The 20,540-nt window shown below is 35.4% G+C and overlaps 1 protein-coding gene across 1 annotated transcript; it reads right to left on the bottom strand.

The window, feature by feature from the left end:
* Nucleotides 1-12,093: 12,093 nt before the first annotated feature.
* On the bottom strand, nucleotides 12,094-14,216 carry LOC137396165 (protein TIS11-like). The gene is made up of 2 exons (XM_068082317.1): nucleotides 14,061-14,216; nucleotides 12,094-13,596 (listed from the first exon to the last, which is right to left on the bottom strand). The coding sequence occupies exons 1-2, from the start codon at nucleotides 14,130-14,132 to the stop codon at nucleotides 12,694-12,696; spliced, it is 975 nt and encodes a 324-aa protein (XP_067938418.1). The 5' UTR covers nucleotides 14,133-14,216; the 3' UTR covers nucleotides 12,094-12,693.
* Between the last annotated feature and the right edge of the window lie 6,324 nt (nucleotides 14,217-20,540).

Below are 20,540 nucleotides of genomic sequence, written 5' to 3'. Positions count from 1 at the left end.
AAAAATACCGATACTTTCTGATAAAATCCATTAAAACTTTGTGCAATTTTATCTTTATTAACCAAAATACTTTTTAAAGGTACTATTTATAGTTTCCAAAATACCGGCTGAGAAAGTTCAGGGTGTACGGCTTGGCATTCAACCACGAAATCTAAAACATGTCTTACATTTTTAATGCATTGGTTAAAAAGGAAACCAGTCATGGTAAAGACACTTTTATATTGGGCTCCCGCTAAGGTAAGTACAAGACTTTGGCTGTATATTAACTGTTACTAGGAGATCTGAAAGTAGTTGTTAAATGCAAACCTGCATTACATGTCAAAATATCTGTCAGCTGTACAGGTGGTCAGTGACGTGGCGATTTGAAAAAAAAACACAACCGAGGAAAAGCCTATTAACACAGATATTCAGTATTATTGAAGCAATTATCAGAGCTCAAAACTGACATAAATTAATGTAATTCTCTTCTGGTGGCCTCCGCAAGGTACATATTCCTGTAAAATGCACCGGTCAAATCGGTACAAAAGTGTCTGTCCCGAAAAACATCCAGAAATGCTGCACTCCAAAGTTGTAGAGGAAATTATCTTTGAGATTCAGAGACTTGAGCATAGGAGCAGTTCTTCTACATTAGTATTAGCACTAGATCAAAGCTATACTATAGCAATCAATACCAGATGTTGCGGTTTATCGGTGAAATACAAATTGAGATATAATTAGCTATCGCATAGATCCATAGACTTCTAAATGATCTATAAATTGGAAATCTAGTAACGCACAGCTGCATTATGGGAATATGATAGATATTGATGAGCGTTGTCTTAGTTAGCCTGTTGCTATCTTGAAGTCGGGCGGCGGTAAACTTGCCACCCACTTCAATTACGGATGGACATACGTCTAATGTCATAAGTTGATGAATTCCTATGCGGTATGATCTTCTGTTGCAGTATGGGATAGATAGTTGATATTAACAATTTATGTGGTGATAAGCATGAAGATAAGCAGGGTAGAGAACAGGAAACAGATGGGTTTGATATGGCCGCGTTCAGTGAACTGTACCTGATCACTAAGGTCAATTATAATCATGGTTGTCAAAATGTTATAAAGGGGAAATAAATTAAGCGGTTTGATGCTTCTTGTCTTATTGTTACTAGTACCCTGGCAGTCTTGTGTGCTGTATAGCTGAATAAGCATCTTCACAATAATCATCATGGCTAGCAAGATGGTTTGGGTGGTGCAGATGTTAGTGTGTCTACTTGTTAAACAAAATGTGAGAGTTCAAACCCAGTTTGATGTGACTTTTTTCCCAATCTTAAACTGTGGCACCGCTCTTATTCGAGCAAACATTTTTCAGATAGTTGGTTTAAACACACCGAAAAGCTTTATCATTTTGAAAAAAAGGTTTGAACATTGTAACTGTAACTCTAAAAAATGTAAATATAATCAAAAATATATACATAAATTTATATAAACTCATATAAAGGATTTCGCTTATATAAATTTATATGAGAATGATTATATTTATATACGTTTAGATTTAAAAGGATTTAAGATTTTGGTTTAGATGGTTGACTTTTATGTACAGAAATTTTTTAAACTGAATAAATGCAGTAATATTTATACATCAGTAAGTGTAGAACTTTAACACTCAAAGCAGAGTGCTGTAGCAGTTAGCCATGTGGCATTTGCAGCAGTTGCAAAAAGGTTGCTGATAATTTTAGCTAAATTACATAGTACAAGGTACAAAAACAGTCTTCAGTGGCTCAATTCAATAGGTTGCTATCGAGCTATAGGCCTATATGCTAAAGTTGATAATATTGATATTGCCTTGATATGTTGTAATTTTCTCATTGATATAACCAAAATATCATAAAATATATCCTACCATAGACTGAGGTTTCAATACTCATGGGTTACAAAACATAGCAAATTCGTTATTTACCAATTATCCAGGTTTATATTTTCAAGCAGTTAATTTTTACCGCCTGTCAAATACATGTCCGATTTAGAATGATAAATTTTATTTACAGAATTTTTTTCCTAAAATTAAAAAAATGCAGTAATATTTATATATCAGTACGTGACAGTACCTGTCTGTACATGCCAGCGCTTACGACACAACAGTTCGTACCACTCAAGCTAATTTGGTAAACCAATTAAGTTATTTTAGTATTTCCTTGTAAGTACCTGTTTATTTAAAGCTATGGGCCATTTGAATGTCTGCATATACAATCTGAGATGAAACTTGTTTTTGTATTTCTATAGTGTTTGTAGAACTGTTCAACAGAAAGGGTGATGAGTGCAGAACTACTGCTACGCATATGACTCTGTATTTCCATGCACTGTGTAATACAACAGATGCTGTTAGCACTTCCACTTGCACTGTTCTGACACACAGCTAAGCTTGTCAATTTGACCTGCAGAGCAGGTGAATGGAACACTATATAGTACATTCTTTAGGAAAGCCATTTAGGTGCGTCATTGCAGCGGATAGCAATGACAGCATCTGCTGTGAAATACCATGAGAAAAAAGTAGTTACATTTACATCTGCAAGAACAAATCTAAATAAATTTAATTTTTTATATCGCTAGATAATACTGCTTTAAGATTTTTTACACATACTCCAAGGAAAAAAACATCGACACATATCTTCCGTTAAATGGGGTACGAAACAAGTATTCATTGAGTCCACTAACTTCACTTCTTCTCAACATATAACTTTAATGATATCCTTTCGACACGGTAATTACTTCATCAGAACAAAATCAATGAACAAACACTATAGCATATATCAAACGTATTTGTTAAGGGTTTACTCACATTAAATTTTGAAAGATCTTTTCTGAAAGTATCAATATTTGTTTATCATTATAGATGTTGTTGGTTGTTTGAGGGGATCTGACTGCCAGGATGCTTTAAGATTAAGATCAACAAACCTTCATGACAGTTAAAACGCTCAGATCAAGCAAAAATGTTATTATGACGTTTAGAGCTGCAAAGAGATTAACAGAATAGAGACGCATAATGCTGCAACATGGATGCAAAACCGATATCAACTATAGCAACGATAGCAACTTGTGATGTCACTTCTGCACATAATTTTCTGCTGAGCATTTTAAACGCGATCAAATTTTGTCGATTTTAATCTTGAAACATTCTGGCACTCAAATTACCTCAAACATTAAAAACAATCGCAAATGATAGAAAACTACAAATACTTTTGAGAAAATATACTAAGATTTTGTGTTAAGTTCATCTTTAAAGAGTTTCTAATCACTCCATGTTTCACGTCTTTACGTTGATGAGTAGACAACCATTTATTATTATTTTAGCTGTTTCTATAGATACAAGAAACAACACAAATATTACATAGCCATATAAAGAAGTTTCAGGGTTTTTGTAAATCTAGATTTGAATTGTAATTTAAATCGCAGTAAATGTTATTTATTATAACTTAAATTAAATTTTTCAAGGCCGAAACATGGTCAAAATTCAAAATCTATCGATGTGGTTGTATTTAAAATGTCTGCAAATAAATTATAACAAATTTTAAAGAGGTTTTTTTCAGTTCTCATTATTTTTGCTTTTGTTGTTTCCGTTATTTTTAAATAAATATTTAAAAAATAGCAGAGCTGAAATAATAAAAAAACGGAGCTGCCAGTTTTTGTTAACTAATTCATCATACCCCTTTTGTTTTTGAACATGTTGAAATAACGTAGGAGTTAGTTTGTAACAAGTATAATATATATATAACTAGCTGTGCTATCCGGTGTTGCCCGAGTATTAAAACTCAGCTTGTAAACATTGAGAAGTAATGAGAGTTGCCTACCACTTGCTATTAGCCTGACAGATTGCCATTGGAAAAGTTTAGTAAACAAACTAATGACAATCACTTACTTACGCAATCACCCTTCTTGGTATGCAAAGCCACTGGGTATGTGCTCCTATACACCGGCTTATATCAGCTTGCTGTATCAGCATTATTCTCTTTGGCCTATCGGGTAGGGTGACAGACTGGTGAACGGGAGGATCTGAGATCAAATCTTCTATGATACGGATTCTTTATTCCAAGATTTTAATATCTATAGGTAGTATGGCACACATATCTACACACATACTTTGAGAAATATATATATATTATATAACAGATTTAATATACATGTATATGCCATTTATTCATCTCTAGCAGTTCTTAAGCCTGTTCACTGTTGTAGTTATCTATCTTTCAGGTTTCAGCATTCATCCATCTCACAGATCATTTCAAAAGAGTTCTGAGTATGATTTCTTACTGAGGATCTTAGATCTGAGGATTATAGGTGAACCTCTCGTTACTTTTATAACTTATTTTACTCTTAGCTACCAAAAGGAATGATTACTACTCGCCAGTCCTTTAGGCGTAACTGTAAAAGATTGAGGGACACATTTGATACACGCTGCCACACTACTCTGAGGGGCAAATCACTATTGTATTCTTTCCTTCATTGACAGCGATCACCTTTAGTATGTTATTACAATTTCTATAACCTTATTGGCTTCATACACTATTATTATTACTATCATTCATATTATTATTTTGTATCTTCACATTTTCAAACTTCATCTAATCATTGTCTAATTTGTGCACTACTAATACTAAAAAAATGGTTTGCTATTATTTTTTAATTATTATTAATAATATTGTTTTTTATTTTGTCTCAGCATTAGTAAATTGTATTTTTGCCCTCAAGTCAGATTGAATAGGTTAGCATGCTCATTAATTCCAGCAAGGCAATATATTGAATCATTTTAAATTAAATGTATTATTATTATTAGTATTATAATTATTATTTTTACTGCCGCAAGGCCTAAAGTCTGTTGAGATTTTTTATGAAATTTATTATTTTATTTATTGTTTATCATTGATCATTATTATTCATGAATTATTGATTATTTTATGACTATTTCTAAGAAGAAATTTATTTTTGTGGATAGTATATGTCTATGGCCTTGTTAACAATCAGTTTACTTCTGGTTAACAAATAATATTCTGGTAACCTATAATGGGTAACTTTTCTTAGAGGGTTTTACTATTATTACTGTTATTTACTAGGATTATTTTTGTTATATTCACATTATTAAATTTATTTAGGCTGAAGCTTAAACATGTGTTTTAAATAGTCAAATATCAATTCAATTTATACCCATATAATTTCCAACTCTATTCTGGAGTAATTGGCAAAATGCCACACGATTTGTTAAGTTAACCTTACTTTCCGTCTATTGCTTAGGTTGATATGATTGGTGAAAGGGTCAAGGTAATAATGTCATAAGCCAAAACAGCAAACATCAGACATGCCAGAATATTGACTCACAAAATTAATAGAAAAATAATAATATGTAATTATATAATATGGCGCTCGGTACGATTATATACAAAACAGCTGTTTTCGTGTCTTCCATTTGGGAGTTGTCCCTCCATCTACAATACTCGAGCATTGAGTGAATATAAGCTTGTAAAACATATTTCGTAGTTTTTTGGTAAGATAGCTTGTGTTTTTTTAAATCTGTGCTTAAAGCACTTCCTCGTTATATTTATTCTCTAATCGTTGATTTTAGACTCAATAGCACGACAGTAAGGCTCGTGCTCTATGAATAAAGCAGCTTTCAAAAGATCTATTCCTTGTGGCGGAGAGGAAGTTGGAGGTGTGGGCATATTTCAGTAGATATTTAAACGTTATAATCACACGCCTTCTTTTGTAAATTAATCACTTAGAATCGTATTATCTTTGCTGTTATTAGGAAGGTACAGATTCCGCATCTCATCCCTCATCATACTCAATCCTTACTAGCTTATAAAGGTCTTTGTAACAAAATTGAGCCAGTGAGCCGTGCTCTAAGAGAAGAAATATTTTCTAAGAGCTCCTGGAACAAGCCGACATTAGCCTCTGCCTTCAGTTAATGCACCACTAGTAGATCATTTGTGGTCAGGAAGAAAAATGAAAAGTCCCGGCTCTTTAGTTTTAAAGGTATTTTTGTCAATTGTCACGTGTTATTATTACTTGTGCCCACATCGAAAGAGAAAATTGCCAGTAGCTGTAAGAAATATTAACAGCCACAAAGCTATGTTAGTGCAAGATAAGACCAGCTAAATGGTATTGACTAACAACAATCGGAAGGGCTCACAACTCTTTAGATTATTTTGCCTTGTGAAAATTGTTTACGAGTTGGTACAGACCTGAGCAGGCTACATAAAATAGTGTAACACTGCCTTTCATTAGCTAAAAGATAACCTTTGACCTTTAACCTTTGTGGAAGCAGATATTCCTTCTAAACTGTTATAGCAAGAAAAAAGTAAAGTTTAAAGTTCTGTAAATTTGAAAATATTGTAGAATTCTATTTGAAGACAATATCAGAATATAAGTCAAGAACTGCCGGGTCCAATTTATACATTTGTTAACCAATTCTAGAAGTTTATTCTTTTAAATTTACAATTTCCATAACAGTTTGTTGAGGTTATTTAAATTTAATTGTAGTAATAATTACTTTGTTATCTTATTGGCTTTAAAACATTGAGTAAACTAAAATGTTATTATAACAAATTAAATACTGCCAGAAGCATTTCCTTATAATTTCTATATAATGAAGTGTTTGTAGAACTGGCCTTATAAAATCTATTTCTAACTTGTCATATTTTTATAGACTCGCACCTTTCGAAGTATCAGAGATTCCTGCAGAAGGTCCTCGTCAAAGCATGTCAAGACCCGACCTAACAGAATAAGAGGCTATTTCACTTGAGATATCGTAGTTTCACTAATAAACCTTAGCCACTGCCAGGACGTTTCGAGATTTCCATCTATATTTGCAAAGAGACCTACAGAATAGACGCGTAACGCTACAACTTCAATGCAATAGCCGATACCAACTATAGCAACGATAGCAACTAGTGACATCATTTCGGCCATTTTTTTCTTTTGAGCATTTTAACCGCCACCAAGTTTTGTCGATTTTAATCTGGAAACATTCTGGCTGTCAGATCACCTCAAACATCAAAAACAATCACGAATGATAGAGAATTACCGATACTTTGTGATTAGATCCACCAAAATTTGGTGTAAGTTCATCTTTAAAACTGAAACTATCTCTGGGACTTGTTGATGATGTAAAACACTGGCTAGAAAGCAAGTTTGAAGGGGTAAAGCGTGGTTCCCAAATTGACTGCGAGACCCCGGTGGTAATCTCGCGCAGCAAAACACTTGCGACGCTAGGTTCGGCGGCTTATGTTCACATGTGACTGTTTCGAAAATTCTGACCTTTACCTGTACAATACAATTTGAGAAAGTTTTGCTTGCAGCTCTTTGTGAATGCTAAATACGTCAAAATCTTGCGTTGACCGCTGGCAACTACCGGCGGTAGTCGACGCGCAGGTTTTTAGTTCATAACCGATAGCTCCGCGATTTTGCCTCGGGTGTGTATATGAATACCAGGTTTTAGGCTATAATGATCATAGCAGTGCAGCGAACCATCTGCACTTCTCTCTCCATAGTTTGGTGATTTTAGTTTGGTCATTAGTTTTGTGGCAGATCCACATAACTATTTCAAGAAACGAAATATTTCGATAATCATTCGCACCTGCCTAAAGTAATTATAACGATAATATAATTAAACATCTTTCTTAATACTGACCATAAATTGACAGTTATTGTAATATCAAACTTTATGGTTTTGCTAGAAGTTCTGGCTCTATGAGTCAGCTGAAACTCTACCACACAAAGAGATAGCTGAGAGCGATTCGTGGTGGCTCAGTACAACTCCCCTCACCGTAGACAATCCACCCAGAAGCCAAACAAGAAGCCAATGAATAAATTATACGGTAATACTTGGGTGAAATGGTCCCACTAAGTTATTAGAGATTTCACAGATTAATTATGCTTCAGGATCGCTGGCCTTCCTTCAAGTGTAAATTACTTTTGTTCCTCTGTGGCGTAAATAGGTTGGTGAACTCACTTTAACTTTATAGTAAAATGAATGCAAAGAGTCAGGTGTTTTCATTGCATCTCAATACAACGTCTCGGCCTTGGAGCTGGAGTCAAAAGGTGTTGTCCTCTTTATGCTTGTTAAGTGGGCATCTCGGGATCCAGTTCATATTATTATAGAGAAATGTAAATTATTCTTGTGGCTTCTTTCCACTGTTGTTAAGAAAACTAATCGACTCGCATGCTTGGCTTCCCAACTAGTTGGAGCCCCTAATTATACTCCACAGCCTCTAAATCTCACACAACTTGCGAGACGGCAGCTACACCCTCGTCTCTTCATTTATTAGTGCTCAAAAAAGCAAAGCATAATGAATCTTGTGGTAGATGTTTTATTTGCGTGCAACCGAGGCCTGTTTACTATGTGGTAGGCTGCTTGTTTATCTCTGGTCATCGCACAAAACGGGCACTTTAACTGTCAATAAACAACAAGCTAGTTACTTTTACTAGTCTAGCCTTGCAGATAAACAGATAAGATGACGTGAAACAGATGCTGTCCGATTGTTTTAGCAGTCACCGATCTCACAACATTCCTGTCAGCGTGTTGGAATGGCTCCATAGGCTGATGAATTAGGGCACTGATGCTATCCCAAATGTACTGGCCAAATGAGTCAGTAAATGTTTTTTTCTACTAATGCTTTATGTAAAGCTACTACTTTTTAGGAATGGTGTGTTTGTTTTTAGTCAAAGGCTATTTTCAACGATCTTATTCATTGTTTACTAGTTGAGAAGTCTTAATTGCAATAACTCATTTATCATTTCTAGTCAGTTTTCAAACCACTATTAAGAATATTTTAGAATATTCTAGAACATTGTAGTGGTTTGAAAACTCACTAGAAAGGATAAATGAGTTGAAGAGCACTCTATTATTCTAGAGCATTTTAGAATATTCTAGAATGTTTACAAACCTCCAAAGGTGCACTTACTACTAACGCGACTACACAATGAGGCGTGAGCCATGCAGAAGAACTCTCGTCAGACCTTGTGTCGGTTTCCATTACACATAAGTTTTGTGGCTCATTACACATCAAAATGAATTCACAGTTACCAACTCCCACACAAAGGGAGCTAAAACCTTGCTAGAACAGGGTTCAATTCCCAATGCAGACATTTCAAGCCAAGATTGCAGAGACATCATTAAAGCAAAAATACACTTGAAAACATGCGAATAGCCACACATACACCATACTCACACAGTTGACAGCAAATATGTATCGCTAAATACTTTATGGTTAACTTGACAACACCTTCTAGAAGACGATTTGAAGTTATAAGATGTGAACTGTGCGCATTTTGCTAAGGCACAGGTGACATAACACCTTAAGATATCATAAAGTTAAGGTTTTGGACGGTTCTCCATGTTTCTAATAGAGGTGCTTGATCATGGTTGAATCCTATTTGAGCAACCGACAAGGTAAATTAACGTCAATTAGTGCGTAAACATCCGCCATAGTTAATACTCTTCAGCAAAAATCAGCTTCCTCTTCTTAAATCATATCTTCCTCTTTGACTTCTTTTTTGCATAATTTCTCTCTCCAGTTCTATAAAGCCGTGCTTAGATCTATTGTAGTGCCTGAGTTTTTCTTTTTTGGATTAGCATGCCAATAACAAGGTACCAAATGTTATCTATAGTGGTCTCGGACAAAATCTTTTGACACTAGACCTCTCGGATGTGGCTAGCCAGTGGTCAAAATAGATGCTAGCCCAGCTGTCCAGTTATGGCAAGTTGGACAGATAATCCAGGGATTCACTCATGGGGTAAATTAGTATTAGTAAATGGGGTAAAAAAACTGTGGCTTAGTGGTCTAGTGCGCCAAATCCGTATACAACAGGTTTGGAGTTCAAGTCCCAAATATGGCCCACTAGTGGGAACAAAAATGACATTCAACTTTAAATTTCTCTCCACAACTGGACATGTTTTTAGTCGTGGAGGTTCCCTTGTCACAGACATGTCCAGCCAAGGTCACAGAAAAAGTGTCTGTGTAGTAATGCTATTACAAAGAGACACCCACAACCTCTGCTTGCAGTGAGCTAAACAGAGGGGTTGCTCACACACAGGATAAATAAGTTCTTCTCTGAGCAGACGATCATAATGAATACGGAGCAGATCTCACTATTCAAGGGGTGTTCACAATTCAATAGTGATATAAAAATGTATAAAAGTAGTACAGTGAAATTATGATTTAAAATATTGTACTACTAGCTATACATAAGTTTTTTCCAAAAATTCTATGATTATAGTTTTTAAAAGAAATTGTTCTGCTGTGTCGTAGAACTTCAAAAGTACATTAGTAGCATAAAATGATTATATCTTTCTCCCAAAGGTTTCATGTTGCAATGCCGTCAGTATCATTGGACCTTGAGGGCTCACATTAACATCGTTCAAGCCTCAAAACAAGCTCTTATGTTCTCTATTAACATCTATCATGTTGGAGAGCTTCATCTACAGACTTCAAGTAACTCTAACAGCTCTCAGCTCAGGGCAACTTACTAGTGTTCTATCTGTTGTAGATCATATCTAATGTATTTCAGCCGCAAAGGCAATAACACACATTACACCCTTAATAAAAATATCGTCAGCTCTGATAGCAGTAGAGGGCGTTTTTGCAGCGCTAGTAGTAGTAGTAGTAGCGGTATTAGTAGTGATAGTATTAGTAGTGAGAGTAGTAATAGTAGCAGTAGTAGTAGTAGTGATAGTACTAGTAGTAAGAGTGGTAGTAGTATTGGTAGCGGTAGGAGTAATAGTAGTATTGGTAGCAGTAGTAGTAGTAGTAATAGTAGTAATAGTACTAGTAGTAATAGAAATAGTAGTAGTGGTACTAAAGGTAGCGATGCTTAAGGTACTAATAATAATGTATTAGTTATAGCGTAGTGATAGTGGCTACTTTTGTTAGTTACTTGGAGAAGATTTTACCGCTCGCTGGTTTTTCGATAAAAAACACTCGTGATACACAATTTGCATTTGCTTTCAACTAGGCAACTCAATCAAAGTTGAATTTCACTTTTAAATTAAACAGCTTTGATAAATTACGACTATTTCGATGGAGTCAATTAAGGAAACCATGGTGATTAACCAAGCTCCTGTTCTCCGGTTAGCTCAGAATAAATATCTTGGCGATCTTTCAGAAATGCAATGATTGTAAAAGGCTTCTGTCAGTTTCTATTTTAGTGCCAAGTAGCTACCAAATCTATGATTGATCTTCTATCTTTATGATGTGAAGTTTGTCAAATGCCAGCCTCTCTTTAAGGTACAAATGCGCCTCTTGAATTCCTCTTCTTGTTGCCATATAAGCCTTCAAGCTTTCTGACAGATTACTATAGTCATCCAAAAATAGAGCTTTGTCATCTGCCAGTAAAAATAGACACTGGTTGCTGGCTTAAACAGAATGATAAACACAGCTGTTTCCCCCAAGACAAATCGTATATCAATTCATGGTGACATCACCAACATGAAAGGCCTTTGAAAAGAGATTAATGCAGTCAATTGTTTTTATTACAAACTTTCAGGTCATCAAATTCGTTTTTCAAGAGTTTTAATAAAAAAATTTTGGGAGTGTAGAATTTAGTAGGGAAAGAGCCGCCAGTGCCTGGCAATGCTAACAACTTGACAAATTCCCTCAGAGCAAATGTCTATTGCTGGACATTTTCTGCTTGCTAATGGTCGACAGTAAATTAACTACGCAATTTCATCAGTGAAATGATACTTTTGCAAATCTTTATATCATTAACTAAGCAATGAATCTGTCTAAGCAAGAATCAAGTAGAATTTATATGCAAATTGTCTGTCCAGCCATCGCTTGTTTTTAATCTAATAGTCTTTTTCATTGCGCTGTAATGTAGCTATTGAAATATCTGGTTAACTTAATCCTCTGTGTTTCGATATCAAAGATATCAAACGCTTCGGCCATAAACCTCCATATTTGTGGCATTTCGAGAGGTGTAATATCCATGAGATGTCTGCCATAATTGCATTGGCCTTCACTGTCCCAATTACTGCTTGTTTGTTTGATGGAAGAATGCATCAAGTCGTCGGCAATTGGGAGTTATGCTCCCAATAAAAAATCTGAACCATTGAGAACTGGATAATTGAGGTCACACAAATACAATTTTATTGTATTATAAAATGAGAAATAAATACACATTAGAACTTATGATCGAAAACTTTTCCATCATATAATTAGCACAAAATTAAAAAATACTTTGGCATGAAAGCAGTGAAATTATACAAAAGTTTGCAATAATAATATAATTATAATAATTGTGTACAAAATAAATAGAAAAAGGTAAGAAAAGCATAAGTTGAATGAGATAAGAATTTATCAGATATCGGTTAGACCGTCTATGATTAGAAAAGAAAGAGAACACTGTTACTAGCAACAAGTACTACCAGTCAAACCACACCGATTCGCCTAACAAAGACAATTCAAAACGTGCTTGCTAAAACTATACAAACGAAATGGTAGAAATAGAAAATATAATCGGTAAAAAAATATAAATCTATGAAATGCAAGGCTGTACATAATAGGTCGGCTAGAGCCCAGACCGTGGAAGACTCGAGTTCGTTGGATGTCTATTGATTGCACGGTTCTGCATAGAAAGTTAAAAATTAAACAATATTCGGAATCATTGTTACGAAAGTATTGCACAGGGATTAACATTGACTGGAAAACGTCTAGTAACTAAATTCTACTGCCTAAGATTGAGGTTGCTAAGGTAATAACTGAGCCCGAAGTCGAGTTGGGAAGACAAAGACTTGAAGTCGGTAGACGAGTCCTTCAGCGGCGTATCGGGAGGAGACGGGAAGCTAGTACTGCTTCCGTTAAAGTCACTAGAGAAGCTTGGAGCAGGAGAGAGTCTTGAGCTAGGTGTAAAGGGATCTTCTGAAAGATAACTTGGTGAGTGGCTAGGAGAAACATCGCCACCGTAAATGGAGCTGGCTGGGCTTGATCCGGTAGAACTGCTGACAGACAGAGGAACATGAGGCTTCTGCGGTAAGGCATTGGGTCTGCTTGTAGGGCTAGTAGCGGGTGGACTTCTACGTTCGTCTTCGTTGTGAATGAAATTACACCGTTGTCCATATGAGCACAAGCCAGTAGTGTGAAATGTGCGACAAAATTCGGTCTTGTATCGAGGATGTCGGTTGAGGCCACGTAGCTCATTGATGCCATGAGCAAACTGGCATTTGGAACCATACCGACAGTGACCAGTTTCTTCAAAAGGACGACACATCTCAGTTTTGTATCTGGATGTTGTCTCAAGTGTTTGTATGCCGCTATCTGACTTGACACTCTCTCGGCGTTGCAGAGCCACACAGGGGGCTTGTGGGAGTTGAGCAAGAAGAAGTTGAGTCTGAGGCATCGGTTTCTGCATAGGGGTAGTCAAACCTGGTGGAGAACGTGTTGGCATAGACTCTCGCTGATTGGAGGTATGATAATAGGCTGAAACGTCACTGAGAGATCGCTGTGCAGGCTGCTTGGAGACTGGGTTCATCTGAAGCAGGGTTGACTGATTGTGCATGGATTGTGATCGACTAAGTTGTACCTGGGCAGCGAGAATTTTACTCTGACTTTGCTGCAACAACTCTTGAGCCTGCAATCAACAAGAAATATGACAGTTATAAATGTATTATGAATTAAATCAAATAGAGCAAAAAATAAATAAAAATTACAATATTAAAAAGCATTATAGTGCTAAAAATTTTTAACTAGTTTGAAAAATGTTATCATCTGAAAGCAAGAAAAAACTTTTGTTCACACTATAAAATACTGTCCACTTGTAAAGTGCCTGTTCATTGGCATACATTCCCAATATTAAAAAACAACTTATAAGTACTGCATCTACTATTTACGGTGGAACCTTTACTTTCCACCAGCTCCTTATAAATTAGCTAAAATAATTTAAAGCCCAACTTTGTGATTCTCACTAAAAAGGCGCAACCTCCATATGGTAGGTTTTAATACGATCAGATGTTTGAAAAACTCTTTTCGTACTGCATATTATCCTCAGTATGTATCCATCAACTGATGGTAAGACGAAAGTTGAGAAGTTCTCACCTGTTGTTGAAGTTGATAAAATGTAGCAAATTCTTGAATATTATTTCCAATATTGTTGGTGAGAGACGCCATAGTAAAGTCTCGATTGCTCTTCTTGTTAGTATTCTCTGTGTAGTGTTAGCCACTAGTGATCTACTAGCTAAGCGACTTGTTGCTTTATACTGCCTTGTTTTCTAAGCTCCGCCCATACGAGTAAGCTTCTTCGCGCCATTAGCATATAACTCGAAAACAACATCGCCATAGCCTAAAAGTCTAACTTATAGCCGCGGAGTTTCGTATCAAACAGCGGGTGGCATAATTAACTCCTTACGCTATTATTTAGCAATCACCATGATTGTGATAAATAACTTTCAAGGAGCAACAAATCTTCTAAACTAAATCATGGGAATATATTATAAGTCGAAACTCAAAATGTAAAACGATAATTAGAAGGTTGCCTTTATCCAGTAAAGATATGACCTGTTTTTTAACATATGACGATCGAATGCTAAAAATAGACACCGCTACGCCTGACTGATAACAAGTAGCTTGACGAATGCCACTAAGAAACATGACGTCAGCCTGGGTGCACACGTGATAATTATGAAGACTATTGCAACACTCGGCAAGTGATCAACAGTGCCTCGGCAAAACAACAACAAGTGGTTTACTCGGCAGATGCTTGCATACGTGTGAGAAATACTGATAGACAAGCCGGTTGAAATTCTGACAACAAAATAATGTTTATTGTAAGATGATACATCTTCGCGAACATTCTAATAAATGATGATGTCACCTGTACAAAAATGTGGATACAATATGTGTTTTTGTGCAAGCTTCTAACTTTGTACTCCCCAAAATTAAATTGTTTATTCAGGCTGAAATGTACAATAGTAATACAATAATATAAATTTACAAGAAAACCAAAGTATTTTCTTTGTAGTTTTTTATAACTATTACGTCATTGATACAAATACTCATAGAATTTAACACAGCATTTAATATAGGCTAAGTATTATAGTTTCATAACATGTCATAAAACATGATTTAGCAAATCAATAGAAGAAGTTGCGTAAACCTATTCTTATTATATAAACTAACGAAACAAGAATATATAGCATTATTATACCATATTATTGTTATTCATGTTATATTAATACATGATTACTGTCAAGCTATGGAAAGTTTATTTTAATGCTATCAAAGTAGTCATATTAATGTAACGTGGTTGTCATGTCATGCTGTAGTTTTTATATGGTAACCTGGTTGCGAATTTTTTTCCCAAACAGGTATACCTATGGCAGTACAATCTTGGCTCCTGATTGGTTTTAGTAATTGAGTTTTAGTAACCAAAAACTAGATCATTAGATTAAAAATCAATAGTTATAACTAGAAAGGAACACTAAATTTCAAAATTTTATCAAAAAACGTTTAAATCAATGAGTTTTAAGTGAGCGCCCTCTGACGTTTTACCAGCACTTTTTGGATGATAACATAGTTTTTACTACGCCATTTGGAATTTTGTGTTCCTTTCTAATTATAACTATTGATTTTTAATCTAATGATCTAGTTTTTGGTTACTAAAACTCAATTACTAAAACCGATCAGGAGCCAAGATTGTACTACCATAGGTATAGCTGTTTGGGAAAAAATTCCGCAACCAGGTTACCATATAAAAACCACAGAACGACATGACAACCACATTGCATTAATATGACTACTTTGATAGCATTAAAATAAACTTTCCATAGCTTGACAGTAATAATGTATTAACATAACATGAATAACAATAATATGGTATAATAATGCTATATATTCTTGTTTCGTTTGTTTATATAATAAAAATAGGTTTACGCAAGTTCTTCTATTGATTTGCTAAATCGTGTTTTATGACATGTTATGAAACTATAATACTTAGCCTATATTAAATGCTGTGTTAAATTCTATGAGTATTTGTATCAATGATGTAATAGTTATAAAAAACTACAAAGAAAATACTTTGGTTTTCTTGTAAATTTATATTATTGTAATACTATTGTACACTTCAGCCTGAATAAACAATTTAATTTTGTGGCTAGTGGCTTTATTTCTCATGCTAATAATCACTGCGGGTAACTGCTGTTTGTTATTCATTGTTGTTGTTTGTATATTACAAAGTAATATTATTTATATTATTGTTCTATGTTTTAGTCATAAAATCAGATGTTTACTACTGTCTGTGTGATTATTATGGGGAATAGTTCTCGGGTACAAGTGACTAATAATAAATGGGAACTAACTCTTTAGGGTTTATCTTTAAAATAGTTCCTTATTCGCGGCTGAAATATGTTACAGGGAGCTGTTCTGTCACGCTATTGGTCCATCTGAGAGGTTCAATCTCTTGTTTAATAAGTTTGGGTTTTTCTTGTCAAAAAAAAGTCAACTTTCCAAGTTGTAAATCGTACTCTATTAGTTAAATAGATTAATAAAATGTGTTAATAATAATAATAATAATAATAATAATAATAATAAAGGTTCATGTAAGTTTCCCTTTAGTATACGGAAGTGCACTATCAAACCCTTTCCATTTAAGTAAACAGGCAATATCAACAAGGAATATAAGTATGGGGTTAAGATTACACTTAATAGCTAACACGGATTTACCGGATTGCGGATTGCGTAATAAGGAACCTGTTACAAACTATGAGTCAGCTCAGGGATTCAGATCTGCGGAAATATTCAGGACAGCATGTTCCACTATTTCCTTCTGCTCGCAAATCTAAACCTTGGTCACACAATTTATAGGAAATTCCAAAAGATGTCATACTAAAATGAATCATTATAAAAAAATATAAATTGTTGATATGTCATAAGAATGATAAAGGTAATCATATAAAAAACTTTTTACTGAATACCGCATACTGATGAGAAAGAGGGTGATACAAATCTATACTGCAAAGAAGGCATGCCATTGCAGGATAAATTTCAACCCATAGTTGTAACCCGTGATGGGCTCTAATATAGTCATAGAAATAACTACAATAGAACATTCTCGATATTCAATGAGCGAAACAAGTCTTATAAACGGCTCTCTAATTCTCTTTGCTTAACTGCGGAGCGTTAAATATAGCAAACGACAACCATCGGAATATTGAGAACTTGCACTACTGTCATTTTGGATGATCGGACTTGTATTGCGTGTGTACTGGTTGTTAGCTAGTCTATCACAGCTTCATCTCAACGCAATTAACGGATTTGGCCTTTCAAAATTTCATCAGTTGCTGACACGTAAAACTTCTAATCTCAGCACCAATCTCTGACCATGAGTGGTTGCTATTAGGGGAAAATCAATAACGATCTCATTGGCGATTGTAAACATTCGGTACTCCTGAATCGATTATTTTGTGTAAACAGTTTAGTGAAATATTTCCTTTCAGATTCAAGATCTGTTAACTTATGTCACAAGGCATGAGAAAGGTTTCCCTAGACCGATCGATTCTTCAAGAACCATTGCTACATTGATCCCTATAATTATTTTTGATGTCTCATCTCACTTGAGTTATCTATTAGTATCATGTTTATCTTTGGGTGTCGTAAGACTACAGGTAAACTATGAGTGACCATTTTGGCTAAGCTGTGTAGCCTGTTGTCCTAGATCTAAAGCAACCTTCTGCCAAGCAAGCCAGATGCTGATCTTAGTAGAAATTTACTTACTACTACTTACTACTGCTTACTACTACTTACTACTACTTACTACTGAAGGTGTTTGTAACAAATAATCTTATTAGCTTCAATGACATAGAACTACGGTACTGTTAGTGTAATTTGTTGGCATTATAGGTCGATAAGCACTAGGCCTATATCCCCTTCTATTGCACTAATATAGTATCGTTATTATTACTATTCGTATAGCGACCAAAGTTTCAGCTATTTGGTCGTGATTACAAACAAATATGACAAACCGCCATTGATAAAATCACTTCCTAAACTAAACGGTTGAAGCAGACCACCACTGATGGTTTGATTTCAGCCAGATTTCGGTGTTCGTGCTAGGAGTGTTCAAATAAATTTTCTTCTCGCATGCTGTCCTGGTGCATTATACACTATGTTTCTACGGCGCAATTAGTTTGAATGATGAAATCGGTCAAAACTCGAAAGTATAGCTAGTTGTGTTACTTGCAAATTTTTGCCAAATGTTTCTCGTTTGCAAAAGATGGAAGCAGGATTTACGAACAAAGCGCAAGAAAATGCCGAGCGAGCTATTCCATTTTAAAAATTTTTCAAGCTTCAGACATTTCTATTTTAAAGCGTGCTGCTAAAGGCTAGTTCACACTATATCATCGTATTTCGACGTTGATGCCACAATACTCCAGTGATTGTTGATGACAACATTGTACACACTATTACAAACTCGTCCGCATTTCTATCAGGAAATACTCTGTGATGTAGTATTCTCTGTAGATTTTCTTTTTAATTTTTTGTGTGAAAGAAGCCTCTTTGTTTTCGCAAGCTTGAATCAAATACTAGTCCCGCAGCGACTATCATAAACGAAAATAAATCACGCTATCAGCAACCTCGACTTACTATCACCAAAATGGCTCACATTGTACAGGCGGTCGTCGACACTCGGCGAAATATCAGAAAAGTTTGACAGCTGCAAACTTTCTTGACGTATCCGCATCGCTTCATCAATGCCATCAGTTTTACGGTTCACATAATCGACAATGAACGTCGAAAGGAAAAGGCGATATAGGGTGAACCAGTCTTAAGTGAGACAAAAGTGTGCTGCTATGACGTCATGCATAGAAATAATAAAATGCACACGTTTATCCGCAACATGCGAAAGTCCATTGAGGCACTTTTCACATGGTAACTCAACGGGCGCACAATTCCAAATCCGCACCATCCGCAAAGCTGACACTCAGTGGAGTTTCTCTAGCTCTCCTCTGTTCTTCATGAACATTGTTTACAATCTGACCAAAACCTCAAAAGATTTGAAAAAATAACCGAAAATTGAGAGAGTGTTTACTGGCCTTGGTACAAACATACTTTTAACTGGAAAGCCAAAAAGTTGGGACATGTTAACGTGCTCATTGTACTGGTCTATCATAAGTATTGTTGTTAGTGGCAACTATCATAGCTCATAGACCGCTGCCAACCACTTGCTGCCAGTTTTACAAAATAAACAGACCGTTTTGAAACAGGAACAATGGAATGCTTAATTAGCCTACTTCCTTGTCCTATATGGTACTAAACTAGTTATTGCAATAGCATGACGCAACTCGCTGGGGTTAGGTCCTGCCTAAAACTTTCCAACACGTTTTTTTCTCATTTTTATGTACTCATGCAAAGAGAAATGCTGTGATTTCACAAATAGAAGCAGTCAGGCGCTAAGGCATAGATAGCTGTTCTAATGAAACTGAACAGGATATACTGTATGCTATTGATTCAACTGTGCATTTGTCATTTTAATTGCTATAACTAAATACAGGCACGGCATCTTCGACTGCATTCCAAAGGATAGTGATCTTTGACAGCCTTTTTTTAGAAGCAAACCTGTTAAAGAGTTAAAGGTCATATTTAGGTTTGAAGCTAGTGTTTACGTTTTCAGTGGCAGCAGTTCAAATGAGACAGGTGGCAGCAGTTCAAATGAGACAGGTGGTAAAGGGTGTAGTCACTTTAAAGTTCTAAACTGAAATACCTTTATTTGTGCGAAACTAGACTTCTATACTGTACAACCTTCAATTCACTATCCCGACTCTTCCACAATACTATTAGATTACCAAATTTCAAAACACGTTTGTTCAACTTGCTTAACCCTTTCGCAAGTATATTAATTAATCAAACCTTTGTGTACAGAGTGAATATATTTGCAAAACGACTAGCAATTTGTACATAGGGATACATAAAACGTCATAACTTTTTTATTTACAGAAATGACTACATGAAAATTAAAATACATGTAACTCACACACATAGAAGTCACTACATCCAATATTTCTTGAAGCAGTCACCTTTGCATAACCCCACCGTCGTCGTGGATCATGACCGTCGGCACGTTCAGATTCATCACTATCGCTACCGGTTTCTGACTCTATATCGAAATCATTGGTATCAATATCGCTTCCACTGGAACAAGATTCATCAGTTTCAACCACATATTCAGCAATATATTCCTCGTAGTTGGTTCGAGTAGCAATTTTTCGACGCGGTCGTTTCGTTTGACTTGCCATTGTTTCGTTTCGATAGTAATTTTAGGCGTAGTAGTGGTTTGCGATAGAAGATGTTTCGGTGGTAGTTGATCGCCGTAGTGACCATAAGAACTTTGTTCTTTTTTTAAATTTGACTAACTATTATAGCGAACACAATAATATTATGTTTAGTAATATAAAGCCAAAAGAATATTTGAAGTACTAAACAAAAATAGCCAATAACAAACGGCTGACGAATAACGGCTTTTGGGATTTCCCAAACGACATAAATGTCTCTTTGCTCAAAACTCCGAGGGACATTAATGTCGCA

This window comes from Watersipora subatra, chromosome 5, assembly GCF_963576615.1.
Source record: "Watersipora subatra chromosome 5, tzWatSuba1.1, whole genome shotgun sequence".
Lineage (NCBI taxonomy): Eukaryota > Metazoa > Bryozoa > Gymnolaemata > Cheilostomatida > Watersiporidae > Watersipora > Watersipora subatra.
This window is presented reverse-complemented; position numbering and strand designations above follow the sequence as displayed.